Raw genomic sequence first — 26,399 nt, forward strand, 5'->3', positions numbered from 1 at the left:
CTCTTCCCTCCTTCAGCATCTCTGTAGGTATGCCATCTGTTCCTGGTGCCTTCCCCCTCTTCAGCAGTTTTATGGCCGCTCTTACCTCTTCCATGCTTGGTGGTTCATACTCCCCCAATGTATCTCTGTTTTCTCTGTACGATTCTTCTTTTTCATTTTATATTGTAGCACTCATGGTGTTTACATCCACATTCAGGAGGTTTTCGAAGTAGTTTTCCCATTCCTCCATAGCTTTATTTCATCTGTGATTATCTGTTCTTCTTGACCTCTGATCACCTCAATCCTTGGACTGTATCCTTTCTTCAAGAGCCTGACTGTCCTGTAACAGTCTCTTGTATTTCCTACTGTCTGGTCTTCTTCTGCCAGTTTTATTTTACTGTATATGAACACTCGCTTTTCTGTTCGAAGTACTTGTCTTGCTTCTCTAGCTGCTTCCATGTATCCCAACCTTGAATTATTAAGTGATTTTATTTGTAAGTAGCTTCTTGTTCTCTCTCTTTTAATTTATTTTAATTTTGAAATTTTAGCCGCATAGTTCCTTATCTGATATTTCAGACTTGAGGATCCCCTCCCTTTCGCGTGTAACAGAATATTTTTGCTATTGCAGCTTATACCAGATGATGGAACTGCAACTGTTTCGAAACCGCTCGTGTACCCAGTAAAAGTTTATGCATTAAGCAACAGTCCTGCTGTTTTCTTCAGTTTTCAGAATAACGACAATGGAATGGCCGTGCTGCAGTTCTGGATGTGCTTATACGAACAACACGAGGAGATACAGCGCCGAACGAAATATACAACACATAATGCCAGTTTCTAAAGTATTCATGGATCCTCACATCGGTAGGGATGTCGCATTTCCGAGAACTTTTACTGCGTAGTTAGTTACGATTGGGTACACTAACGAACCCTTACGGACTGAGGATTCTGAGAGGCCGTATGGCCTTCCTCTGTTCGAGAGATGGAGATTCGGATGTTGTTCTTATTTGGCATAATGTTGTACGTTAGTTATTTTCATTTGCTCTGGGAGTGCATACCTAACACTTTTTTTACAAGTTTCTGCCTTTTACGGCATTTTGTATTTTTTATGTGGTTCTTTGTGAAAAGTGCGGAATAAACATCCAACATTTTCTCTCTCTCTCTCTCTCTGTCTACTGTCTCACAGTTTTCTACCTTTTGTGGCATTTTTTTAATTAGTTGATGTAAAGACAGTAAGACACTACAAATCCTGGTGGTGGATGAAATTTCCACTGCCCGTATTTGCCGTAAAGGGCAGGACAGGTGGTGGCGTAAAGTTCCTGATCACTAGTCTTTGCCCCAATGCCCTGGATTAAATTCCAGACCTCTCCGCAGTGTGGCATGGCCGACTGATGGGGACATAAAAATCTGCAGCCCATTGGTGGTATTCGAAAGGATTTCATCCTCTCTCATCGTCAGTATCATAAACACAAACATAACGCTACACTAAATGGTGTTTCAAACGTTTTCTGTCTAATTGAAACAGATATCAGAGGGCCCACGACCGATAATATTGAGATGGGGAGCCAACGGTTGGAAATGCATATTTTTGTTGTGGGCATATACAGCGTACACCGCATAACAACAACGTAGCTCATAGTAACTGTACAAAGTGTCAACCTCCAGTCTCGCTTGCATGGCAACGTCGCATGAAGTTCTGCCGCTCTGTATCAAAGATCGCTGGTGTCTGTTGGAGACAGGCAGCTTGGGCCCTAGCAAGCAGATCTTCATTTGTTTCTGCGGGGGTTTCATGCACCAACGTCTTGACGTAACCCCAGTGGAAAAAGACCAGAGGCGTGAGATCCGGCGATCGCGCTGGCCATGAGGCAGGACCTCCCGTCCCAGTCCAATGAAAGCGTTGTTCAGCTGCTCGCGCAGACATCAAAGTGGGCTGGTGCACCGTCATGTTTACACCACATCTTTTCGCGGACAACATGTGTATATTTCCAGAATGAGATTTTCATTCTACAGCGGAGTGTCCGCTGATATGAAACTTCCTGGCAGATTAAAACTGTGTGCCAGACCGAGACTCGAACTCGGAACCTTTGCCTTTCGCGGGCAAGTGCTCCACCACTGAGCTACCCAGGCACGACTCATGCCCCGTCCTCACAACTTTACTTCTGCCAGTACCTCGTCTCCTACCTTCCAAACTTTACAGAAGCTCTCCTGCGAACCTTGCAGAACTAGCACTCCTGAAAGAAAGGATATTGCGGAGACATGGCTTTGCCACAGCCTGGGGGATGTTTCCACAATGATTTTAACATGGGTATAGTCTCTAAGAATTGTGGCAGCACATGTCGCAGGAATACTAAGTCAAACGGGAAGGCAGCAAATAAGGAACTGTACTAGGACAATGCCCGCGCATACGTTGATAAAGAATCGTTGCTGGTAGTCACTGACATGGATGGCATGGGGATTATCCTCCCTCCAGACAAGGCTGTTGCGGCTGTCGATAAACCCCGTCACGGGTGAAAGAGACCTCATCCGTGAACAGTACAAACTGTACGAAGTTCGGCGCTAAAGCGCTGCTGTGGATAATCCACTGTGAGAAGGCAACGGAACACGGAGCTCAAAATGCGCTGGTCCCGGTGATTGCCTACGGTCTGTATGACGGGTTGTAATACTTGTTCCACCGGTACTCTCCACACTGTCTTTGGAAGTGTGCGTTTCACGGGCAAGTTGACGGGTGCTTATTGCCGGGTAGTCGACCACACCACTCCTGAACGTCTGGTGTTCGCCAATGTCGCTGGCGGGAACCTTGGCCGGCTCTCTGTGGCGTCATCTACCCCGTGTCTTGTAAGTTCGTATCCACGGAGAAAAACTTCTTCCAGTTAGGATGACGTCTGCAGGGAAAGCGTTCTCTGTACATTCGTGCTGCTTTACGGGCGCTTCATAGTGCCGCACCGTACTGATGCATGTCTGCCAACTTTCGTGAAGAGCAATGTTCCACCGAGCGAGGTGGCACGGTGGTCAGCACACTGGACTCGCATTCGGGAGGACGACGATTCGAACCCGCGTCCGACCATCCTGATTTAGCTCTTCTGTGATTTCTCTAAATTGCTTCAGGCAACCGCCGGGATGTCACCTTTGAAAGGGCACGGCTGACTTCTTTCCCTATCCTTCTCTAACCCTATGGGACCGCTGACCTCGCTGTTTGGTCCCCTCCCCCAGATTAACCAACCAACCAAGTCACGTTCCATCTTTGACAACGCGTCATGCCTTGTACACAGCCGCCCGTGGGGCCGAGCGGTTCTAGACGCCTCAGTCCGGAACCGCGCTACTGCTACGGTTGCAGGTTCGAATCCTGCCTCGGTCATGGATGTGTGTGATGTCCTTAGGTTAGTCGATTATGCGAAGATTGTCAGCATACACATTGCTTTTTAGTGTGCCCCGTAAATAAGAATCGCACGATGTTGATTCCGCCGACCTTGGGGCCCAGAGGTCTCTACTGACGAGACTATCTTCAGGGACCGACCGTTGTGGCCGAGCGGTTCTAGGCGCTTCAGTCCGGAACCGCGCTGCTGCTACGGTCGCAGGTTCGAATCCTGCCTCGGGCATGGATGTGTCTGAAGTCCTTAGGTTAGTTAGGTTTAAGTGGTTCTAGGGACCGATGACCTCAGAAGTCAAGTCCCATAGTGCTTAGAGCCATTAACACACTTCACCACGGACACGTCACAAGCTGTCTGATGCAATGGACAACTTACATACACTAGGGGATAGTGGTGTGCGTGCAGCACAAGTTAATCCGTCGGTGTGATGCATGCGGTCGTCAAAGGACACACGTGCTACGAGCTAAGTTGTATACAGAGTGTCTGTCTGGTGGTCAGGGGTGTACGCTATTGATCACCCGCTGCCTTTTCCAGTGTATAACAGACACCCAGCAGAACTGCATGTGCCGTTGCAATACTTGCACTGAGAGTGGCGGTCGTCGCTTTGAATAGTTACTATGAGCTACGTTGTTGTTACGCGGTGTACACTGTGTATTTCCGCAACGCAATAAATATGCATTTCCGACTATTGGTTCCCTGTCTCAGTATAATCGGCTGTGAACTAACTATAACCTGTTTGAATATGACCCAAAAGGTTTTAGATACCTTGTATACAAGCACGCATTACACCCACCAGGGCTCCACAAACTGGATGAAATTTGAGCCCAATTGCAGTGGGACCTGCTCGAAAAGCTCACGTGTTAAATATATTTGCACGAGCTGAATTATATTTGATATCGAAGTCAGTGGCAGCTCATAAAGATACATTTTCAATTATCTCGTAAACAGCTCACTTGCAGACCCATGTTTACTAGGACGTTTTCGCTTCTGTTGTCGTATACTTACACTTGTGACAGTTCCCGCTACTAATTATGATATAACCTTGTGCCCCTCTCAACTTGTATCGCTTGGGCCTTAAACCGGCCCCGATCAAACAGCGGCTCCAGCCCCAGTCACTGATATGAGGCCTGCGCCTGCCGGGCAAGTGCTCGCTCATTAAATCGCAACGCTCGCCCATTATAGCGGACAATGACTATGGTGAATTCCACGCCAGCGCTCGGGAACGCAATTTCAAATTCCTGTAGGTTTCTGTACGAGCAGAATAACATTATCGATCAGTGAGGATCACTCACTCCCGCCTCTATACATGCAGCACTGAAACATCACCTCTAGCAGACGGAGACTACCATTTGCTTCTTACAATCCTCAGAAGGCCGCCAACCGTCTCTTCGATTAGACGAACTTCAAGCACCTACATAACCAAATTCAAGAACAGAATGCATGCATTCTCATCAGCCATTTCCTGCTCCTGCTGACAACATTCCCATCCAAAGTGATGGTTCATGGTAGGATTTTCCGAAAGTTTGTCTCCAGTATGTGCTGGAAACGCCTGCCATCGTGGGAATTCCCGAGCCCTTAAACCAGTCTAGTGGATCCTGACACACCCGTTTTGAAAGATTAAAGTAAGACTGACCCATCATTTCCAGGCTGAACAAAGCTCCCTACCCCAGAAATGGGCTCTGGCGTCTGCAGTAGCCGCCAGTGCTAGTCATTGAACGGGCACTGGAGTAATACACCTTCAGCATATGGGAATGTCCATAGCAATACAATTTCGCCATCGCGATTTGGCAGTCAATTACGTAGCGTCCTGGCGGTTGTATGTTCGGTAATGAGCCGATGTCAGAATGATGGAGCCCCGCCTCAGGTAGAGACGGTGTGTGACGGTTCACACCCGAAGGATTAGTAAAACAGTGTTACAGTATTAAACACTTATTCACAAAATACACTCCTGGAAATTGAAATAAGAACACCGTGAATTCATTGTCCCAGGAAGGGGAAACTTTATTGACACATTCCTGGGGTCAGATACATCACATGATCACACTGACAGAACCACAGGCAGATAGACACAGGCAACAGAGCATGCACAATGTCGGCACTAGTACAGTGTATATCCACCTTTCGCAGCAATGCAGGCTGCTATTCTCCCATGGAGACGATCGTAGAGATGCTGGATGTAGTCCTGTGGAACGGCTTGCCATGCCATTTCCACCTGGCGCCTCAGTTGGACCAGCGTTCGTGCTGGACGTGCAGACCGCGTGAGACGACGCTTCATCCAGTCCCAAACATGCTCAATGGGGGACAGATCCGGAGATCTTGCTGGCCAGGGTAGTTGACTTACACCTTCTAGAGCACGTTGGGTGGCACGGGATACATGCGGACGTGCATTGTCCTGTTGGAACAGCAAGTTCCCTTGCCGGTCTAGGAATGGTAGAACGATGGGTTCGATGACGGTTTGGATGTACCGTGCACTATTCAGTGTCTCCTCGACGATCACCAGTGGTGTATGGCTAGTGTAGGAGATCGCTCCCCACACCATGATGCCGGGTGTTGGCCCTGTGTGCCTCGGTCGTATGCAGTCCTGATTGTGGCGCTCACCTGCACGGCGCCAAACACGCATACGACCATCATTGGCACCAAGGCAGAAGCGACTCTCATCGCTGAAGACGACACGTCTCCATTCGTCCCTCCATTCACGCCTGTCGCGACACCACTGGAGGCGGGCTGCACGATGTTGGGGCGTGAGCGGAAGACGGCCTAACGGTGTGTGGGACCGTAGCCCAGCTTCATGGAGACGGTTGCGAATGGTCCTCGCCGATACCCCAGGAGCAACAGTGTCCCTAATTTGCTGGGAAGTGGCGGTGCGGTCCCCTACGGCACTGCGTAGGATCCTACGGTCTTGGCGTGCATCCGTGCGTCGCTGCGGTCCGGTCCCAGGTCGACGGGCACGTGCACCTTCCGCCGACCACTGGCGACAACATCGATGTACTGTGGAGACCTCACGTCCCACGTGTTGAGCAATTCGGCGGTACGTCCACCCGGCCTCCCGCATGCCCACTATACGCCCTCGCTCAAAGTCCGTCAACTGCACATACGGTTCACGTCCACGCTGTCGCGGCATGCTACCAGTGTTAAAGACTGCGATGGAGCTCCGTATGCCACGGCAAACTGGCTGACACTGACGGCGGCGGTGCACAAATGCTGCGCAGCTAGCGCCATTCGACGGCCAACACCGCGGTTCCTGGTGTGTCCGCTGTGCCGTGCGTGTGATCATTGCTTGTACAGCCCTCTCGCAGTGTCCGGAGCAAGTATGGTGGGTCTGACACACCGGTGTCAATGTGTTCTTTTTTTCCATTTCCAGGAGTGTACAACAGTTGGTTCAAATGGCTCTGAGCACTATGGAACTTAACTTCTGAGGTCATCAGTCCCCTAGAACTTAGAACTACGTAAACCTAACTAAACTAAGGACATCACACACATCCATGCCCGAGGCAGGATTCGAACCTGCGACCATAGCGGTCGCCCGGTTCCAAACTGTAGCGTCGAGAACCGCTCGGCCTTTCCGGCTGGCAGTTGGTTCTTCGATGGTCAGGCAGTTAGTATGGACAGGAGTGCAAAACCTGTATCACTCCCCTGTATTTGCTGACCCGAGGACTACCTGCAGCCGCAGTGGCGTGATGGAGTTCACACGGCGGCACCAGTGTCATCAGGAGGCCATTGCCACGACGGAGCCTGCGCTACTGGAGAAGATGACGAGGACAGACTACATGCAGGAAGGTGTACACCAGTTCAGCTCCGAGAACGAGAAGCTGTGCAGAGAAGGGCCGTTGTCCTGTCGAGAGAGAGAGAGAGAGAGAGAGAGAGAGACAGGCAGCATCGGTATCTGCCACAGGAACAGAGGCTTGTGGCAGCTTTGGCTCGCCGACATGATGGTCAGCCCCCAGACCCTTCTGGTTGGGCCTCTAGAAGGCCTGCCGGATAGTGACAGTCGCAGTGCCCCATCTGTCCCGAATCAGTAAATGGTGTTGCAGCTCACAGTGGCTGAGATTCTCCAGACAGAATTGGCTGTTCCACAGAAGATCATAGGTGACTAGGCGAGAAGCGGTTCGACTGACATAGGCCTCCCCTCTCGACAAGACTGCTAAATCTGAGTAGAACTTCAAAATCAAGTGGCTCTGAGCACTATGGGACTCAACTTCTGAGGTCATTAGTCCCCTACGACTTAGAACTAGTTAAACTTAACTACCCTAAAGACATCACCCACATCCATGCCCGATGCAGGATTCGAACCTGCGACCGTAGCGGTCTCGCGGTTCCAGACTGCAGCGCCTAGAATCGCAAGGCCACTTCGGCCGGCTGAGTAGAACTCCACTAGACCGGAAGCAGTATTTGTACAAGGCGAGCTAGTGTGCTCTTGTACGGAATAGCAGGAATGACATCATTCGTTCCGCATTTGCTCAACTGTCTGGGTCACTTCAGGATTTCACAGCTTCGCCTTTCAGGAACTCTTTTCTGCCATGTCAGTAGCTAAACATTTGTGTCCGAGTTAAGCATTCTTGCAACACTTTGCACTGTCGCCATTGTAATTATGTACCCCTTTCACTGTGATGTAATTTTGTTACTTCGCTTTCGTGGGCATTCATAAACGTAACTTTATGGTAATTAAAATGACAGTTGTGGTGCTAGTCTAAAAGAATTTGACCATTAAATAACAATTTTTGAAACAAAACTAAAAGCGCAAATGATCAGTTTATTCACTTTAGAGCAATAAATTACATTGTTTGGGTTTGTTTACATACGGGAAGGTAGGCCAAGTGGCCAGTTTGTTTACATGAGGAGAACAAAGGACCATTTGCCTCACGATCCGCATACCCCCACTACTTGTCTCGTAGCTCTAGTAATACTTAAACAGTTCTGTCGTCAAAAATTAATTACACTGCAATAACAGTTACGTAGTAGAGGGCTTAATATGTAGAAGAGCGTAAGCAGTTGAAATTTATTCCATCAGTACCTTTCCAGATTTACTAGGAAGACTGAAAACTATGCCTCTGGTGTATGTAACCGCCCAAAAAACTATTTTGAAGAGGATAACCTATATGTTGAGACTGTGTTCCTTCTTTCTTTTAAGTCAGTAGAAAGCACAAGCGCCAAGTAAGTGTTACCCTGCTTCATTTAAATGTAACTCACTCAGAAAGTGTATACTTAAACTGAATACTTAAACTGTTTTAGCTCTAGATACATCGTCCAGAACACCAACGACTGAATTCAGTGTAAAACCTGGATTGTTTTAACCGATGTATTGTAGTCGTCGATTGTAATCCTTTGGTAATGAAATTGATTTTATTCGTTAATTGTTCATTCTATGACTTTTTAAGACATTTGGTATGCCCACTACTGTATCAAGATTAAACAAGGAGATTAAATATGATTGATCACCAACATATACCAAGTGCTTCGCTTCTAAAATAAATAAAAAAATATCACACCAGTCGTAAAACCCTCCAAAGACGTTGGGAGCCATAAATGCCCTAATAAGCGCTTTAGCCAGCACCCAATATGATTGATCACCAACATATACCAAGTGCTTCGCTTCTAAAATAAAGAAAAAATCGCACCAGTCGTAAAACCGTCCAAAGAAGTTGGGAGCCATAAATGCCTTAATAAGCGCTTTAGCCAGCACCCCAGGGGTTTAACGTCTCGTCGGAAGCGATGGCGATAGCCTGCAGCCAATGCCCTAAAGATCGATACATAAGTCAATCGACAGCGACGTATCCAAACATATCCCAATGTTAAAAAAGGATAGAGTTCACAATTACAAAAGAAAACATAGCACTCTCGTACTTTTCTAACAAACCGCGCTGGATGGTGGCAGCAGGATTGTGGCTCAGCTTTCCACGAATACCTGTTCTCCTTAAAGTTGGTGGAGACGGAGTTACAGAGTGATCTTAGAACACTTCCAGAGAGTTGAATAGCAGATCCCGACACTGGTTCTCGCTTTTGTGTCCTTCAGCTTTAATCCCACCATTCTCGCAGCATTAGCTCTGCACAAAATTGAACAGAGCAATTACGGCATAAACTGCGCTTAAAAATTCGTCGGGGGGAAGGAAAGCAATTTGTCCGGGAAAGCTAATACTAACGCGGCGTCGTTTTTGGTATTGGCAGGGCTAACTTTTTAAAGTGGGGAGAAGGGGGCGTCGGGCTGCATAGTAGCTCGCAGCGCTGCGAGGCGGCGTCGGCGACGGAGGCTGACGTCGCTATTAAAAGCGGTTTACTCGTCGTGAATGAGCGTGCATCGGGCGCATCTGTGCGCCTTTTTTACGGCAGTTTTGCGAGCTCACTTTAGAATTTGTTGAGGCGTGACGGGGGTTGGCTTGAGGCAGCTGGTACGTGCCTTCCGCCTCTTCCGAGAAAGGCTTAGCCACCTTTTTTCCCCCACCGTTTGCAGCAGCTGTGTTTTGCAGATATCCGTCTTTCTGTTTATACCTCTCGTTGTCACGTCGTAGCAACAGCTGTGTTTTCGAGGCTGTTTACTGATAACGACCACCATTAGGCGTGTCCGCTACTTGAATCTGCCTCCGCATGACTTGCATCTCGTAATAATCTGCGACACGTGTTTTGTAAAACAATTATTGTGCATTTTCAAAACAATTTTATTTCGAAGTGAAGTGGCATATCTTATCCTACTTTTCAATACAGCGTGGAGAAAAACAAACTTATAACAAGATCAGAGCAGTGTAGGGGACGTCGAATCGAGGATAATTTTTCAGATGACCGTAGGTCAGGAATGCACCGTTAGCCAGTTTTATTTTGTAAGAAATACTGCTTCCTGACCTCCACTCCTACTCCTTCTACGAAACTGTGACTTTCAGCCGCTGTCCTTCCAATCCCCCTCCTCCCCCTCACCTCGCGCAACTCAGATTATGGATACGATTGTGGTCACTTATTTCTCGAATTTATTATTACATCGGTTTTAGGACACCGTTCGGCGTTTGCCCGATGCTCATTGGCGATGATTATCTACCGTGCCACTGATCTCCTCTTAAAGTCTTATCCATCCATTGGGCATGACCATTCTATACTGCACGGTCCAGTCACATTAATGTGACCAACGCCTATGTTCGACGTCAGCGTGCAATAACTAGAGATGGGCAAAACTGTTCTTTTCAGAGATTGGATCAGAACTGTTCACTCCCTGAAATGAATTAGCTCTTTTTCATGACTCACCACTCATTTACAATATAAAATAAATGGAAGGCACATTGCCCTTTAAACTTGGTTTATTCCAGTACTATACCTGTATTTTGATCTTATTTGATCCTATTTTGAAGTAACACAGATAATGAGTAAGAATTTTGTATTGTTTATTGAAATTTCCACGATATGACAAAGTTTTTGATTATTGATTTATTTTGCACTATCGTGGTTTTTTGGGTGATCGGAAAATGTTGTAACTTGAGATTTACATTAACAATATATTTGGCTATAACGTATTAAAATTGCATTAACCTCATACAAATACATCGCAAGCCATATATTTTTAAAGTGAACGTTTCCTTTCAAAGACGCCCAAAATTGCAAAATCCGTACCAGAATAAGAAAAAAAAATATAAATTTGACTGTAAAACGAAAGTGCTGCATATAGCCTAACGCAGAATAAAACAAGGAAAATATTGGTGTATCACATTTTGCGATACGTTTATCGGTTCGCTCGTAATTAAAGCGTAAATTCGAGTGTCTATAATAAAAATCCTATACTAAGAGGAGTCATCAGGAACCTAATCTAATCAGTTTAAACAAATAAAAATAAAATAAAAACAATTGATGTATACATAACATAATAATGTAATATACATAGCGGCATTACTACGAAGAACAATATCCAGTGGGGACGAACTCCGATGCAGAGGCGCTGAGTCGAGCAGGTCGAGCCGCGAGCTGTATTACTGCGTGAGCTGAGACCGCAGAGACCGCAGTGACACCTGAGTCGCTTTGCTCGACGCTCTGGCTAGAGTCGAGACGGTGGGGCGAGCGTTGAGCGGGCGAGTTCCGAGGGAGGGGGTAGCGGTGAACTCATCCGCTCCGAGACAAATAGTTCGTTCCCTTGCGAGCGGGTTTTTGCAAGTAGTTCCTATGTTATCCGCTAGGTGGCTCTTTGTCCTGTTGCTCGCATCAACTGCCCAGAGGGCAGGACGTGCGACTGAAACGATCGCCGACAGAGTGCGATGCGAAGTTAAGCTGCGCCAGACACTGCGCGGCAGACGACGCACAGAGACGCCACGGCATATGTGAAATACAAAATCCAATGGGGCACTGCACAATGCAGGCAGCCAAGGTAGAAGCAGGGCAGAGGCTGGCGCTGGCTGTGTTGTGTGGCGTGCAGTGTGCTCTGACCAGCAGAGGCGCTGCTGATATGCTCCATCTCTCTCTCTCTCTCTCTCTCTCTCTCTCTCTCTCTGCCGTGGGAAACGTTTGGAGCTACCGTTCTTTTTTTCTGAATCACTGATTGTTCACTCCTTTGAAAGATTGAACTCTATGAATTAGTTCAAGAGCGGATCCCCCATCTCTAGCAATAACCACTCACAGAGGGCAGGAGGCTGTACACGGGGTGTTCAAAAAGCCTCTCTGCAGTGCCGTATGATTGTTATCCGCGCGTGACGCGTGACTAGCAAGCAACGTCTGGCGTTTTCACAGCACATATTAACAGCGCAACGGTAAGATGCTGCATCACATAAGTATGATCTTGTTGGAAAAAAAGAAAAAAAAACTGAAACTAAAATCTGAAAAGTATAACAGACTCGCTGTGGCTGAGCATACTGAAAAGTATCAATTCTTTTTAACATCGAATACTTTCATCTCGATACCGATTCTTTTTATTCGATACTTCACGTCCCGTTACCTATATCAGTATTTTATAGCGGGCATGGCGTCCAGTGATCCTACTACTGATTTATTACATTTTCATTATTTATCTGAAATTTTGGCCGCCTGGCTCATTTCCAAAACTCTGAACGCGCGATCACCAAGACGCCAACAGCTGAACGAGCGATGTGTCTGCGAGTGACAGAACGGGTGTACATTAAAACATGTGCGACGCTCCCAACATTGGCAAAGTTTCGATGGAAGTCCCTTCACTCCGAAAATCCTTGCTTTCAAGTTTAGATTTACTTATTTGTTTTTATTGTGTTGTTTGAAACAGTTTAAATGCAACCATTACTAAATCAGTGATAGAACGGCACATATCAGAAGTTAAATTTGGTATCATTGTGATAAACTGGATAATAAAGAAGGGCAGTGCATATTCCGTTTCAAAAAATTGAAGCCTTTGGGACGTACTTCACACATGAAAAAGCATTTAAAATGTAATTTTGATACAATCGAATTCAAAAATTACGATATTGGGAAACAGTCCTAGGAAATCACATGTAAGCAGTGCGATCTGCAGTGAGTGATTGAATTAATCAGAATAATTCAGTATACACAAAAAAGCACTCCGTCTTCAGGCCACAAGTGACCTACCGGGACCATCCGACCGCTGTGTGGAGAATGCGGATAGGAGGGGCGTGGGGTCAGCACACCGCTCTCCCGGTCGTTATGATGGTATTCTGGACCGAAGCCGCTACTATTCGGTCGAGCAGCTCCTCAATTGGCATCACGAGGCCGAGTGCACCCCGAAAAATGGCAACAGCGCATGGCGGCCTGGATGGTCACCCATCCAAATGCCGACCACGCCCGACAGAGCTTAACTTCGGTCCGATACCGGTGTATCCACTGCGGCAAGGCCATTGCCCAATTCAGTTTAAATACTTTTATAAATTTATAAATTATAGGCAGTGTTTTTAGTTCAAGTAACGTCCTTCTGCAATAAACGACCACATTTTATACCACTTCTAAATAGATAGTTCACCGGCGGCAAAATGTGCGTACCTGGGCGCGCGCGTGTATGTTTGTGTGTAGAACTCCTAAAATATCGATATGACTTTTGTATGCAAATAGTGTCCCCGAAGGACACCTCACAGCTGCTGTTCCGGTTTCTTAATTTTCAAACCCGTGCATGGGAGATGTTAAATTTTATTTTTCGCCCATTTACGTAAATAACATCTCCGGACTCTAAAAACGTTAAGCATGTGAATTGAATTTTTTATACTGATGTTTTATCAAACATAAGTGTCGATATCTAAAGGTATGGATGTCTCATTCGACAGTGTCTCCAGGTAGGCCTGCTAATGGTCTAACTATTTGTTTGACTGCAGTGGCTGTCGCTGGATTCTTTCGGAAAATGCAGTAAATGAAGCAGGCAAAAAGGAATAAAAACGTCTCAAAAATGAGATCGACACGAAGTGCAAAATGGCTAAGCAGGGATGGCTACAGGACAAATGTAAAGATGTAGAGGCTTATCCCACTAGGGGTAAAATAGATACAGCCTACGGGAAAATTAAAGAGACCTTTAGAGAAAAGAGAACCACTTGTATGAATATCAAGAGCTCAGATGGAAACCCAGTTCTAAGCAAAGAAGGGAAAGCAGAAAGGTGAAAGGTGTATATAGAGGGTCTATACAATGGTGATGTACTTGAGGTCAGTATTATGGAAATGGAAGAGGATGTAGATGAAGATGAAATGGGAGATACGATACTGCGGGAAGAGTTTGACAGAGCACTGAAAGACCTGAGTCGAAACAAGGCCCCGGGAGTAGACAACATTCCATTAGAACTACTGACTGCCTTGGGAGAGCCAGTCCTAACATAACTCTACCATATGGTGAGCAAGATGTACGAGACAGGCGAAATACCCTCAGACTACAAGAAGAATATAATAGTTCCAATCCCAAAGAAAGCAGGTGTTGACAGATGTGAAAATTACCGAACTATCAGTTTAATAAGTCACAGCTGCAAAACACTAACACGAATTCTTTACAGACGAATGGAAAAACTGGTAGAACCCGACCTCGGGGAAGATCAGTTAGGATTCCGTAGAAATATTGGAACACGAGAGGCAATACTGACCTTACGACTTACCTTAGAAGAAAGATTAAGGAAAGGCAAACCTACGTTTCTAGCATTTGTAGACTTAGAGAAAGCTTTTGACAATGTTAACTGGAATACTCTCTTTCAAATTCTAAAGGTGGCAGGGGTAAAATACAGGGAGCGAAAGGCTATTTACAATTTGTACAGAAACCAGATGGCTGTTATAAGAGTCGAGGGGCATGAAAGGGAAGCAGTGGTTGGGAAGGGAGTGAGACAGGGTTGTAGCCTATCCCCGATGTTATTCAGTCTGTATATTGAGCAAGCAGTAAAGGAAACAAAAGAAAAATTCGGAGTAGGTATTAAAATCCATGGAGAAGAAATAAAAATTTTGAGGTTCGCCGATGACATTGTAATTCTGTCAGAGACAGCAAAGGACTTGGAAGAGCAGTTGAACGGAATGGACAGTGTCTTGAAAGGAGGATATAAGATGAACATCAACAAAAGCAAAACGAGGATAATGGAATGTAGTCGAATTAAGTCGGGTGATGCTGAGGGAATTAGATTAGGAAATGAGACGCTAAAGTAGTGAAGGAGTTTTGCTATTTGGGGAGCAAAATAACTGATGATGGTCGAAGTAGAGAGGATATAAAATGTAGACTGGCAATGGCAAGGGCAGCGTTTCTGAAGAAGAGACATTTGTGAACATGGAGTATAGATTTAAGTGTCAGGAAGTCGTTTCTGAAAGTATTTGTATGGAGTGTAGTCATGTATGGAAGTGAAACATGGACGATAACTAGTTTGGACAAGAAGAGAATAGAAGCTTTCGAAATGTGGTGCTACAGAAGAATGTTGAAGATAAGGTGGGTAGATCACGTAACTAATGAGGAGGTGTTGTATAGGATTGGGGAGAAGAGAAGTTTGTGGCACAACTTGACTAGAAGAAGGGATCGGTTGGTAGGACATGTTCTGAGGCATCGAGGGATCACAAATTTAGCATTGGAGGGCAGCGTGGAGGGTAAAAATCGTAGAGGTAGACCAAGAGGTCAATACACTAAGCAGATTCAGAAGGATGTAGGTTGCAGTAGGTACTGGGATATGAAGAAGCTTGCACAGGATAGGGTAGCGTGGAGAGCTGCATCAAACCAGTCTCAAGACTGAAGACCACAACAACAAACTTTCTGACAGGCGCGCGTTGTGTTGTCCTATAAGCAGGGGCACGTAGTAAAATTTACAACGTTGATATTTTTATGTAAAAGCAAGCGTGTGCTGGACAGTCTGTTAAAAATAATGAACAAAACGGTTGACATACACTATCAGCGCTATTATAATAAAAACTTTAGCCATTTTCGTTTCTTTTGATAACGTTTTAGCAAAGCTTACAGCTGTCACAACAGCAGCGGGCGTTGTACGTATTACAACATTCAACACTTCGTTGCTTACAGTGCAGAAAACTGACTGAAAAAGTTAAACAAAGAAACTTCGGCCGTTTTGTCATTGTCGAGTAAACATCAACAATGGAATTCATTGCAGCGGTGGCGCGGTTGCTAAAGGTTAAGGCATAAAAACCGCTGCAGTTATACTTTTTACAACAGTGCGCCCTCTGGAGGGCTGAGGACTGGAGAGGAGACGTCAAGGGAAACCGCACTGACTGTATGTACCCAGTTGGCAAACCACAGTTCCTCTGCTGGCTTTCGACAGTGCGCGCGCGCAGCGACGGCGCTGGCGTAGTGAACGCTGATTGGTCGCTGGCGTATCTTGGACACCTTGAATGGCCCGACCGTCGTTTGTCATTCAGGCAGGCGGTTGTCGCTGAATTTGCTTCGAATGGGCGCCAATTGACACGCTGTCGACCTCTCGGCCGACAGCCGATGACGTCAGCCTTCTGTTTAAACATCGGCCTTGTCCTTATCGGCAATGTCCGACCGCCGCATGTCGCACGATCCGTGTGAAGCGTGGGGCACATTTACAAACACTCAGGAGAAACATTGGTCACTATGAAGCAACTGTAGCAGTGGCTGAAACTACAGATTTTCCTTGAGCAGCTTTACACGCAATATAATCTGCTTAGTTATTATGAATTATTGAAAAATTTCATCAGCACGACATAAGTACATGACACTATATAGAGACGTTTGACGGCTTTTGCATATATCTAATGATGCCCAAGGTGACACCATTGTTACAACAGATTATGTTCCCGAAAGGAAAGCGTCCAATCGAATCGACGGATATGAACTCTTTTTTTTTTAGTAGCGTTTTGAAACATTTTTTTGGCAGCGTTTGAAATATGGCTGCCGTAAAGACAATGTGAAATAGGCACAATGAATCGTTTTCCATGTGCAAAAGATGTGAAAACGGTCGAATTTCTCTACAATTAGTCTAATCTTGCCTTCTCGGCTTTTCAGGCGAGATAGGTAGAGGATTGTAGTACAGGGTGTCCCACACGAAACAGGTACGCCTGACGCCCTAGATTCAAGTAACAGCGAACTACCAAAAAGAAATTAGATAATGGTAACGTTAAAAGCGTATAGTTAGCTGCTTACAAGAGATGCTGGAAGTGGTGGCCATGGGCATCCAGGCGTCGCTGACTTCGGGTGATGACGTTACGAGCAAAACGCTGCGATTCTGTAGGCGTGATGTTAATTTCTCTAGTAACGTTCCGTTTAAGGTCGCCTATTGTGCGAGGTCTGTCAGCATACACATTGCTTTTTAGTGTGCACCGTTAATAATAATCGCACGATGTTGAGTCAGTCGACCGTGGGGGCCAGAGGCCTCTACTGACAAGTCAGTCTTCAGAGGCCGGTTGCTGTGGCCGAGCGGTTCTAGGCGCTTCAGTCCGGAACCGCGCAGCTGCTACGGTCACAGGTTCGAATCCTGCCTCGGGCGTGGATGTGTGTGTTGTCCTTAGGTTAGTTCTAAGTTCTAGGGGACTGGTGACCTCAGATGTTAAAGTCCCATAGTGCTCAGAGCCATTTGAGCCATTTTTTGTGTTGTGACGGAGCATACGCGTGGGACGCAAATTCACTTCTCCGATTGCTGCTAGCCTACCATCAATGGTGTGGGATGTCTCAGAATGTTGCAGGGAATCGATTACTTTTTCTCGGATGGCACGTGCAGAAGTGAAGGGGTTCGATGTTCTTGGTGCACAACACGACACTCCTCCGTTGTGGTGATTTGACCAGGTCGTCAGGAACATTGGCGACGAGTAAATCTGCTCTCTTTCCCATGTAGTCCAACATCCGGCTACTGTCTGTCACAACCGAATGTCCCACAAAGCTTTATATTGCACGATTCGACCAGCGGGTAAAATGGAGACCCACAATGAGATTCCTGTCAAACAGTGTCTGGTGCTGATAACGCTGTCACGTACGAGTACGCGGCATCTTCGTATCCTTCAGTGATCACTCCACATCTGACGCTGTTCACACCCTTATATGCCCTACCCGACACTGGACATTAACAATACTGAAGCATTCTGATAGCTGTTCTACCTGTCACAAAGAGTTGCAATAGTATCATTTAGATACACAAACATCTACACGGTTACTCTGCAGTTCACACTGAAGTACCTGGCAGAGGGTTCATCGAACCGTTTCCATACTATTTCTCCACCATTCCACTCTCGAATGGCACGTGGGAAAAAGGAGCACCTAAATCTTTCCGTTCGAGCTCTGATTTTTGTTATTTTATTATGATGATCATTTCACCCAGGTGGGTGTCAACAACATATTTTCGCATTCGGGAGAGAAAGTTGGTGATTGAAATTTCGTAAATAGATCTCGCCGCAAAGAAGACCGCCTTTGTTTCAGTGACTGCCACCCCAACTCGCGTATCATATCAGTGACACTCTCACCCCTGTTGCGCGATAACACGAAACGAGCTGCCCTTCTTTGCACTGTTTCGATGTCCGCCGTCAATCCTACCTGGTAAGGATCCCTCATCACGCAGCAATATTCCAGCAGAGGGCGGACAAGTGTAATGTAGGCTGTCTCTTTAGTGGGTTTTTCGCATCTCCTAAGTGTTCTGCCAACATATTATCTATGTGGTCTTGCCAATTTAAGTTGCTCGTAACTGTAGTTCCTAGGTATTTAGTCGAATTCACAGCCCTTAGATTTGTCCGATTTATCGTATACCCAAAATTTATTGGAATTCTTTTAGTACCCGTGTGGATGATTATGCACTTTTCTTTGTTTAGGGCCAATTGCCTCTTTTCGCACCATACAGATATTCTCTATAGGTCATTTTGTAATTTGTGCTGATCGTATGATGATTTTACTAGATGGTAAATTACAGCGTCATCTGCAAACAACCTAAGGGGGCTGCTCAGATTACCACCTAGATCATTTATGTAAATCAGGAACGGCAGAGGGCCTATGAACTACCTTGCGGAACGCCAGATACCACTTCTGTTCTACTCGATGATTTACTGTCTATCAGTACGAGCTGTGACCTATATGAGAGGAAATCACGAATCCAGCCGGTCGCGGTGGTCTAGCGGTTCTGGCGCTGCAGTCCGGAACCGCGAGACTGCTACGGTCGCAGGTTCGAATCCTGCCTCGGGCATGGGTGCGTGTGATGTCCTTAGGTTAGTTAGGTTTAAGTAGTTCTAAGTTCTAGGGGACTTATGACCTAAGATGTTGAGTCCCATAGTGCTCAGAGCCATTTGAACCATTTGAACGAATCCAGACCCACAACTGAGACGATACTCCATAAGCACGCAATTTGATTAATAGTCGCTTGTGAGGAACGGTATCAAAAGCCTTCTGGAAATCTAGGAATATGGAATCGGTCTATGATCCCTTGTCGACAGCACTCATTACTTCATGGAAATAAAGAGCTAGCTGCGTTGCACAAGAACGATATTTTCTGAATCCGTGTTGGTTATGTATTAATAATGTTCGACTACAGTATATGCTCCAAACTCCCATTTCAAACAGAGGTCAGTGATGTGGGTCTGTAATTCAATGGGTTACTCCTATTTCCTTTCTTGAATATTGGTGTGACCTGTGCTACTTTCCAGTCTTTAGGAACAGACCTTTCGTCAAGTGAGCGGTCGTATGTGATTGCTAAGAAAGGTGCTATAGAGTCCGCATACTCTGAAAGGAACCTGATTGGTATACCATCTGGACTGGAAGACTTGCCTTTCTTAAGAGATTTGAGTTGTTTCGCAACACCTAAGATATCTACTTTTATGTCACTCATGCTAACAGCTGTTCTGGTTTCAAATTCTGGAATATTTACTTCGTCTTGTTTCCTGAAGGAATTACGAAAAACTGTATTTAGTAACTCCGCTTTAGTGGCACCATCATCGGCAACATTTCCATCGCAATCGCGCAGTGACGTTATTGACTATTTTTTGCCACTGGTGTACTTTACATACACGCCAATGGTGTGTACGGTTACGAACATACACCGAAATCCGACTATGTCGTCTGGGTTCTTCACTTTCGTTCTCAGGCAGTATATATAAACGCTTTAGGAGACCATCTGCGCATCCATTTTACAAGAGGAGGCCACGACGTTGGGATCACAGATTTACTTCAAACTTTGCACACCTTTAGTAGGCCATTAAAACAACGTAATGTTCAAGTAGTGAGGTGCTCTACTGTGGCAATTCCGAGAACATCGCAAGAGGAGTTCTACGCGTCTATTATGTTAGTGGTGTATCTTCGCGCATGCGCCCGACGTTGGAGTTCATTGCTGTCTATGGTTAGCGTTCGAGCTACGTCAAAGGAACGTATCTAAGGCGTCGGTTCGACTACCGCTCAAACTTAATTTTGAATCTATATTTTTTTGATTACTGGTCATATTATGAATTTTCATGGCATTTGAGATGTAAAATAATTAAAAGAATGACGTGTATTTGCACTAAGCTTTAGTGAGTTTTATGTTATCTACGTACTATTTTTGATTAAATTTAATTATTAGAGCAAACGTACTTATAAGTATCGACGAGTAAATTAAGAAACACATAGGGTTTTCCTGAAAGTGCTGTCTGTCGTGATTTGTGAAATCCGTTGTCCATACAATCTGGTAAGGTACCCAGAACTACTTTGCACCGCAACGCTTGGAGCTGCAGACACAGAGGCAGACCCCATTTGGCAAGTAACCTGCGTAGCGGTGAGACGTTGCCAGTATAGGAAGAACAAATAGTGAAGGTACAATTTTTTGAATATCACAGAATGTATACTTATAGAGCAAATAAGAAGGTTTGAGAGGGAGACGAACCGTTGCTTCATACACGTTCGTCTTGCGAAGCATGAACGCTACATCTACATCTACATGGATACTCTGCAAATCACATTTAAGTGCCTGGCAGAGGGTTCATCGAACCACCTTCACAATTCTCTATTATTCCAATCTCGTATAGCGCGCGGGAAGAATGAACACCTACATCTTTCCATACGAATTCTGATTTCCCTTATTTTATCTTTGTGATCGTTCCTCCCTATGTAAGTCGGTGTCAACAAAATATTTTTGCATTCGGAGGAGAAAGTTGGTGACTGGAATTTCGTGAGAAGATTCCGTCGCAACGAAAAGCGCCCTTTCTTTTAATGATGTCCATCCCAAATCCTGTATCATTTCTGTGACACTCTCTCCCATATTTCGCGATAATACAAAACGTGCTGCCTTTCTTTGAACTTTTTCGATGTACTCAGTCAGTCCTATCTGGTAAGGATCCCACACCGCGCAACAGTATTCTAAAAGAGGACGGACAAGCATAGTGTAGGCAGTCTCCTTAGTAGGTCTGTTACATTTTCTAAGTGTCCTGCCAATGAAACGCGGTCTTTGGGTAGCCTTCCCCACAGCATTTTCTATGTGTTCCTTCCAATTTAAGTTGTTCGTAATTGTAATTCCTAGGTATTTAGTTGAATTTACGGCTTTTAGATTAGACTGATTTATCGTGTAACAGAAGTTTAACGCGTTCTTTTTAGCACTTTTCGTTATGATATTTCTTCTAAATCGTTTTGCAGTTTGTTTTGATCTTCTGATGACTTTATTAGTCGATAAACGACAGCGCCATCTGCAAACAACCGAAGGCGGCTGCTCAGATTGTCTCCCAAATCGTTTATATAGATAAGGAACAGCAAAGGGCCTATAACACTACCTTGTGGAACGACAGAAATCACTTCTGTTTTACTCGATAACTTTCCGTCAATTATTACGAACTGTGACCTCTCTGACAGGAAATCACAACTCGAGTCACATATCTGAGACGATATTCCATAAGCACGCAATTTCACTACGAGCCGCTTGTGTGGTACAGTGTCAAAAGCCTTCCGGAAATCCAGAAATACGGAATCTATCAGAATTCCCTTGTCAATAGCACTCAACAATCCATGTGAATAAAGAGCTAGTTGTGTTGCACAGGAAAGATGTTTTATAAACCAATGTTGACTGTGTGTCAATAGACCGTTTTCTTCGAGTAATTCATTACGTTCGAACACAATATATGTTCTAAAATCCTGCTGCATTAGCGATATGGGCCTGTAATTTAGTGGCTTACTCCTACTACCTTTCTTGAATATTGGTATGGCCTGTGCAACTTTCCAGTCTTTGGGTACGGATCTTTCGTCGAGCGAACGGTTGTATATGATTGTTAAGTACGGAGCTAATGTGTCAGCATACTCCGAAAGGAACCTAATTGGTAAACAGTCTGGACCAGAAGACTTGCTTTTATTAAGTGATTTAAGTTGCTTCACTGCTCCGAGGATATTTACTTCTACGCTAACTACTTTTTTTTTGTTCTCGTTTTGTTCGTTATTGTTGATTGCATTTGTTCGGGGCGGACGTCCGATGACACCTGTTCAAGTTAATAGATGATCCATTCATCAGTTTCTTTATTACAGAGGAAGCTAACCGTCTGACCCAAAGTTCGGGTTACCGATCAATAAACCAAACTTTTCAAAAATTTAGTGTATATGCGATTTCGTAGAAGCGTTTAGTGCAACGTACTACTTGCATATTACGTTGTTTTAATGGCCTGCTGAAGGTGTACCAAGTCTCAAGTAAATTTGTGATCCCAACGTTGTGACCTCCCCTTGTTAGATGATTTGCAGGTGATGCTGTCGTGTACCGTGTAGTAAAGACATCGGAAGATCTGCAAAATCATTTAGAGAAGATATAAGTGGCCACTGAGCTTCAGCAAAATGTTGCTGGGAAGGCGAACCAAAGACTGCGTTTTACTGCCAGAGAACTTAAAAATACAACAGATCTATTAAAGAGACCACCTGTGTTACACTTGACCGTCCTCTTCTGGAGTATTGCTGCGTGGTATGCAATCCTTTCCAGACAGGGTCGACGGAGGGCACCGAAGAAGCTCAGACAACGGCATTTCGTTGGTGTTATGGAAACACAGTTCTAAGCAAAGAGGGGAAAGCAGAAAGGTGGAAGGAGTATATAGAGGGTCTATACAAGGGCGATGTACTTGAGGACAATATTATGGAAATGGAAGAGGATGTAGATGAAGATGAAGTAGGAGATACGATATTGCGTGAAGAGTTTGACAGAGCACTGAAAGACCTGAGTCGAAACAAGGCCCCGGGAGTAGACAACATTCCATTAGAACTACTGACGGCCTTGGGAGAGCCAGTCCTGACAAAACTCTACCATCTGGTGAGCAAGATGTACGAGACAGGCGAAATACCCTCAGACTTCAAGAAGAATATAATAATTCCAATCCCAAAGAAAGCAGGTGTTGACAGATGTGAAAATTACCGAACTATCAGTTTAATAAGTCACAGCTGCAAAATACTAACGCGAATTATTTACAGACGAATGGAAAAACTGGTAGAACCCGACCTCGGGGAAGATCAGTTAGGATTCCGTAGAAATGTTGGAACACGAGAGGCAATACTGACCTTACGACTTATCTTAGAAGGAAGAGTAAGGAAAGGCAAACCTACGTTTCTAGCATTTGTAGACTTAGAGAAAGCTTTTGACAATGTTGACTGGAGTACTGTCTTTCAAATTCTAAAGATGGCAGGGGTAAAATACAGGGAGCGAAAGGCTATTTACAATTTGTACAGAAACCAGATGGCAGTTATAAGAGTCGAGGCGCATGAAAGGGAAGCAGTGGTTGGGAAGGGAGTGAGACAGGGTTGTAGCCTATCCCCAATGTTATTCAATCTGTATATTGAGCAAGCAGTAAAGGAAACAAAAGAAAAATTCGGAGTAGGTATTAAAATCCATGGAGAACAAATAAAAACTTTGAGGTTCGCCGATGACATTGCAATTCTGTCAGAAACAGCAAAGGACTTGGAAGAGCAGTTGAACGCAATGGATAGTGTCTTGAAAGGAGGGTTTAAGATGAACATCAACAAAAGCAAAACGGAGATAATAGAATGTAGTCGTATTAAGTCGGGTGATGTTCAGGGTATTAGATTAGTAAATGAGACGCTAAAAGTAGTGAAGGAGTTTTGCTATTTGGGGAGCAAAATAACTGATGATGGTCGAAGTAGAGAGGATATAAAATGTAGACTGGCAATGGCAAGGAAAGCGCTTCTGAAGAAGAGAAATTTGTGAACATGGAGTATAGATTTAAGCGTCAGGAAGTCGTTTCTGAAAGTATTTGTATGGAGTGTAGTCATGTATGGAAGTGAAACATGGACAATAAATAGTTTAGACAAGAAGAGAATAGAAGCTTTAGAAATGTGGTGCTACAGAAGAATGCTGAAGATTGGGTGGGTAGATCACATAACTAATGAGGAGGTATTGAATAGAATTGGGGAGAAGAGGAGTATGTGACACATCATGACAAGAAGAAGGGATCGGTTGGTAGGACATGTTCTGAGGCATCAAGGTATCACATATTTAGCGTTGGAGGGCAACGTGGAGGGAAAAAATCGTAGAGGGAGGCTAAGAGATGAATACACTAAGCAGATTCAGAAGGATGTAGGTTGCAGTAGGTACTGGGAGATGAAGGAGCTTGCACAGGATAGATTAGCATGGAGAACTGCATCAAACCAGTCTGCGGACTGAAGACCACAACAACAACAACTGCCAAACACTTAACTGTGATTTACAGAATAATAGTGTAGAGCTCGATGTCGCTAAGCCTGTCACAAGGAAGAACGGATACTAAAGAACGCAATTTAGCAAGAGAAAATGTGAAACTGTCGCCGCAGATCCTGTACTAGGCGGTATTGTTTATGCAGCGAGTAAATGAGTCACGTCAGCTAGCAGAACGTCGTGTGCCACTGCGGTTTCCTGCCTTGGACGGAACGCGCGGGAAATGACCGTAGACATCAGTTGAAACACGCGTCGTCATCTGTGCGATAAGGGCGCGGGTGACCAATGGCAGTAGCAGAGACACCGCATCAGCGGGTACAGACAGGATACGCGGTCCACGACCGCTGCCATTGCGGAAGGGTTGGCAGTTTCGCATTCGCACGCTACAGGATCGTCCGCCTGCGGGGAAGGAGCCAGAATGATTATCAAGTTCCTCATACAGTACCACGCGGTAATTGCACCATGTTCCATTTTTGTAGTTTTTTATAGTTTTCTTATCATTTAATGTGAGTCATTCTTTTCATTCCGTGAACGGTTCAAAATACCGAAACGAGATTTTCGGAAAACGATAGTCGGTAAGAGGGGCGTGTAACTATGACGTCATAACGTCTATTCGCTCGTCTATCGAACTCGTATGACAAAATACCGTAAGATTTGAAACCCTAATAACTATGAGACTAATAATGCGAATGAGGTAGCACTGTTTTAAACAGACCGACCTTGTATTCGGGAGGGCGGAGGTTCCAATCTATGCTGGCCGTGGTGGCCGAGCGGTTCTAGGCACTTCAGTCCGGAACCGCGGAGCTGCTACGGTCGCAGGTTCAATCCTGCCACGGGCATGGATGTGTGTATGTCGTTAGGTTTAAGTAGTTCTAAGTTTAGGCGACTGATGCCCTCGGCTGTTAAGTCCCATAGTGCTTAGAGCCATTTGAACCGTTTTGAGCCATTTTGTTCCAATCTATGAAGGCCATCCTGATTTAGGTTTTCTGTGGCTCCCCTAAATTACTTCACGCTAATGTCGGTATGGTTCCTGCTGTAAAGCCACGATCCGTATGTAAATGGCTATAAAGTTCTAACGCATGTGAGAATGCATAGTCCGAGCATGTGTTGTTTCAAATTTGGCCAAGTCCATCAGTAGCCAACCATAACATAGGACTCGGTACACGGCACCCATCTTGTTCTTTTTGATTGCGAACTGTATGTATGTAAGCGCTGCTTATTATTGCTTTTTTGTTCAATTATAATGTTTTTTTTCTGTAAATAGAAATGAATGTGTCATAAGTCCCTCCAGATGAGACACGTAAAAAAAATGTATGTGTTTGAAACATGCTAAGTATTTCTATTTTTATTCAAGAGCAACCAGTGCTAAAATTAATGTTAATGCAACTTTTTCCCTTTCTGTTTAGTATATTTATTTTATAATGATAGGGTCATTCGTAGAACAATAGTGCATAAGGCACGTAATGTTAACTATTCTTTTTTTTTTAATTATAACAGAAACATAATCTAAGAAGTACGTCGATACGGCCGTGTGGTTCTTAAATTGTTGAACAAAGATGTGTCCAATACAGCGTTGTAAAAGTGGTGTACGGTTGAATAAAACTACTACTACTATTACTAAACAGTGGTTGAAACCACGACGGACAGATCGTGTCCGTACGTGTTTGTCGTGCAGTATTTGATTTGACTGTGACGTTATCGTGGCAGCAAGGCGCATGCGCGTGATTCTTACGAATTAGCTTTGCGTGAACTTATAAACTGCTGTTGCGTTGGAAATGCGTTTAGCTAGAATATTGATACGGATGTTTTTGTGAAATGCTTGCGGAGCTATACTAGGAACCCTAAGTGAGACCGTAGAAATATTCGTCGGAATATAAGTGGAAATTACAATTAAGTGGAATATGTCGCCTTAGTAAATATGCTTGGAATATAGAAGAGGCATTTTAGAGGAAAGCTCGTGTCGAAAAGAATCCAAAAAACCTGAAAAGTCCAGTGATGAACCAATACTAGAATAGTCACAGGAGTGTCGAAAAGGAAATGAAAAAACGTTGGGGAAACTATTACGCCCTATAGCGACCAGCGA

General features: G+C 44.9%; 1 protein-coding gene across 3 annotated transcripts in view; it reads left to right on the top strand.

Moving 5' to 3' along the window:
• LOC126161504 (disks large 1 tumor suppressor protein) overlaps positions 1-26,399 on the top strand; it is a 935,475-nt gene that overhangs the window by 209,349 nt on the left and 699,727 nt on the right. Inside the window, exon 1 of one of the 3 annotated variants that reach the window (XM_049917406.1) lies at positions 24,667-24,767. The exons of the other annotated variants lie outside the window; for them this stretch is intronic. Within the exon in view, the coding sequence (XP_049773363.1) occupies positions 24,735-24,767 (33 nt within the window). The 5' untranslated portion in view covers positions 24,667-24,734. Of the gene's footprint in view, positions 1-24,666; positions 24,768-26,399 lie in introns of those variants that run through there. 3 annotated transcript variants of the gene reach the window in all.

This window comes from Schistocerca cancellata, chromosome 2, assembly GCF_023864275.1.
Source record: "Schistocerca cancellata isolate TAMUIC-IGC-003103 chromosome 2, iqSchCanc2.1, whole genome shotgun sequence".
Lineage (NCBI taxonomy): Eukaryota > Metazoa > Arthropoda > Insecta > Orthoptera > Acrididae > Schistocerca > Schistocerca cancellata.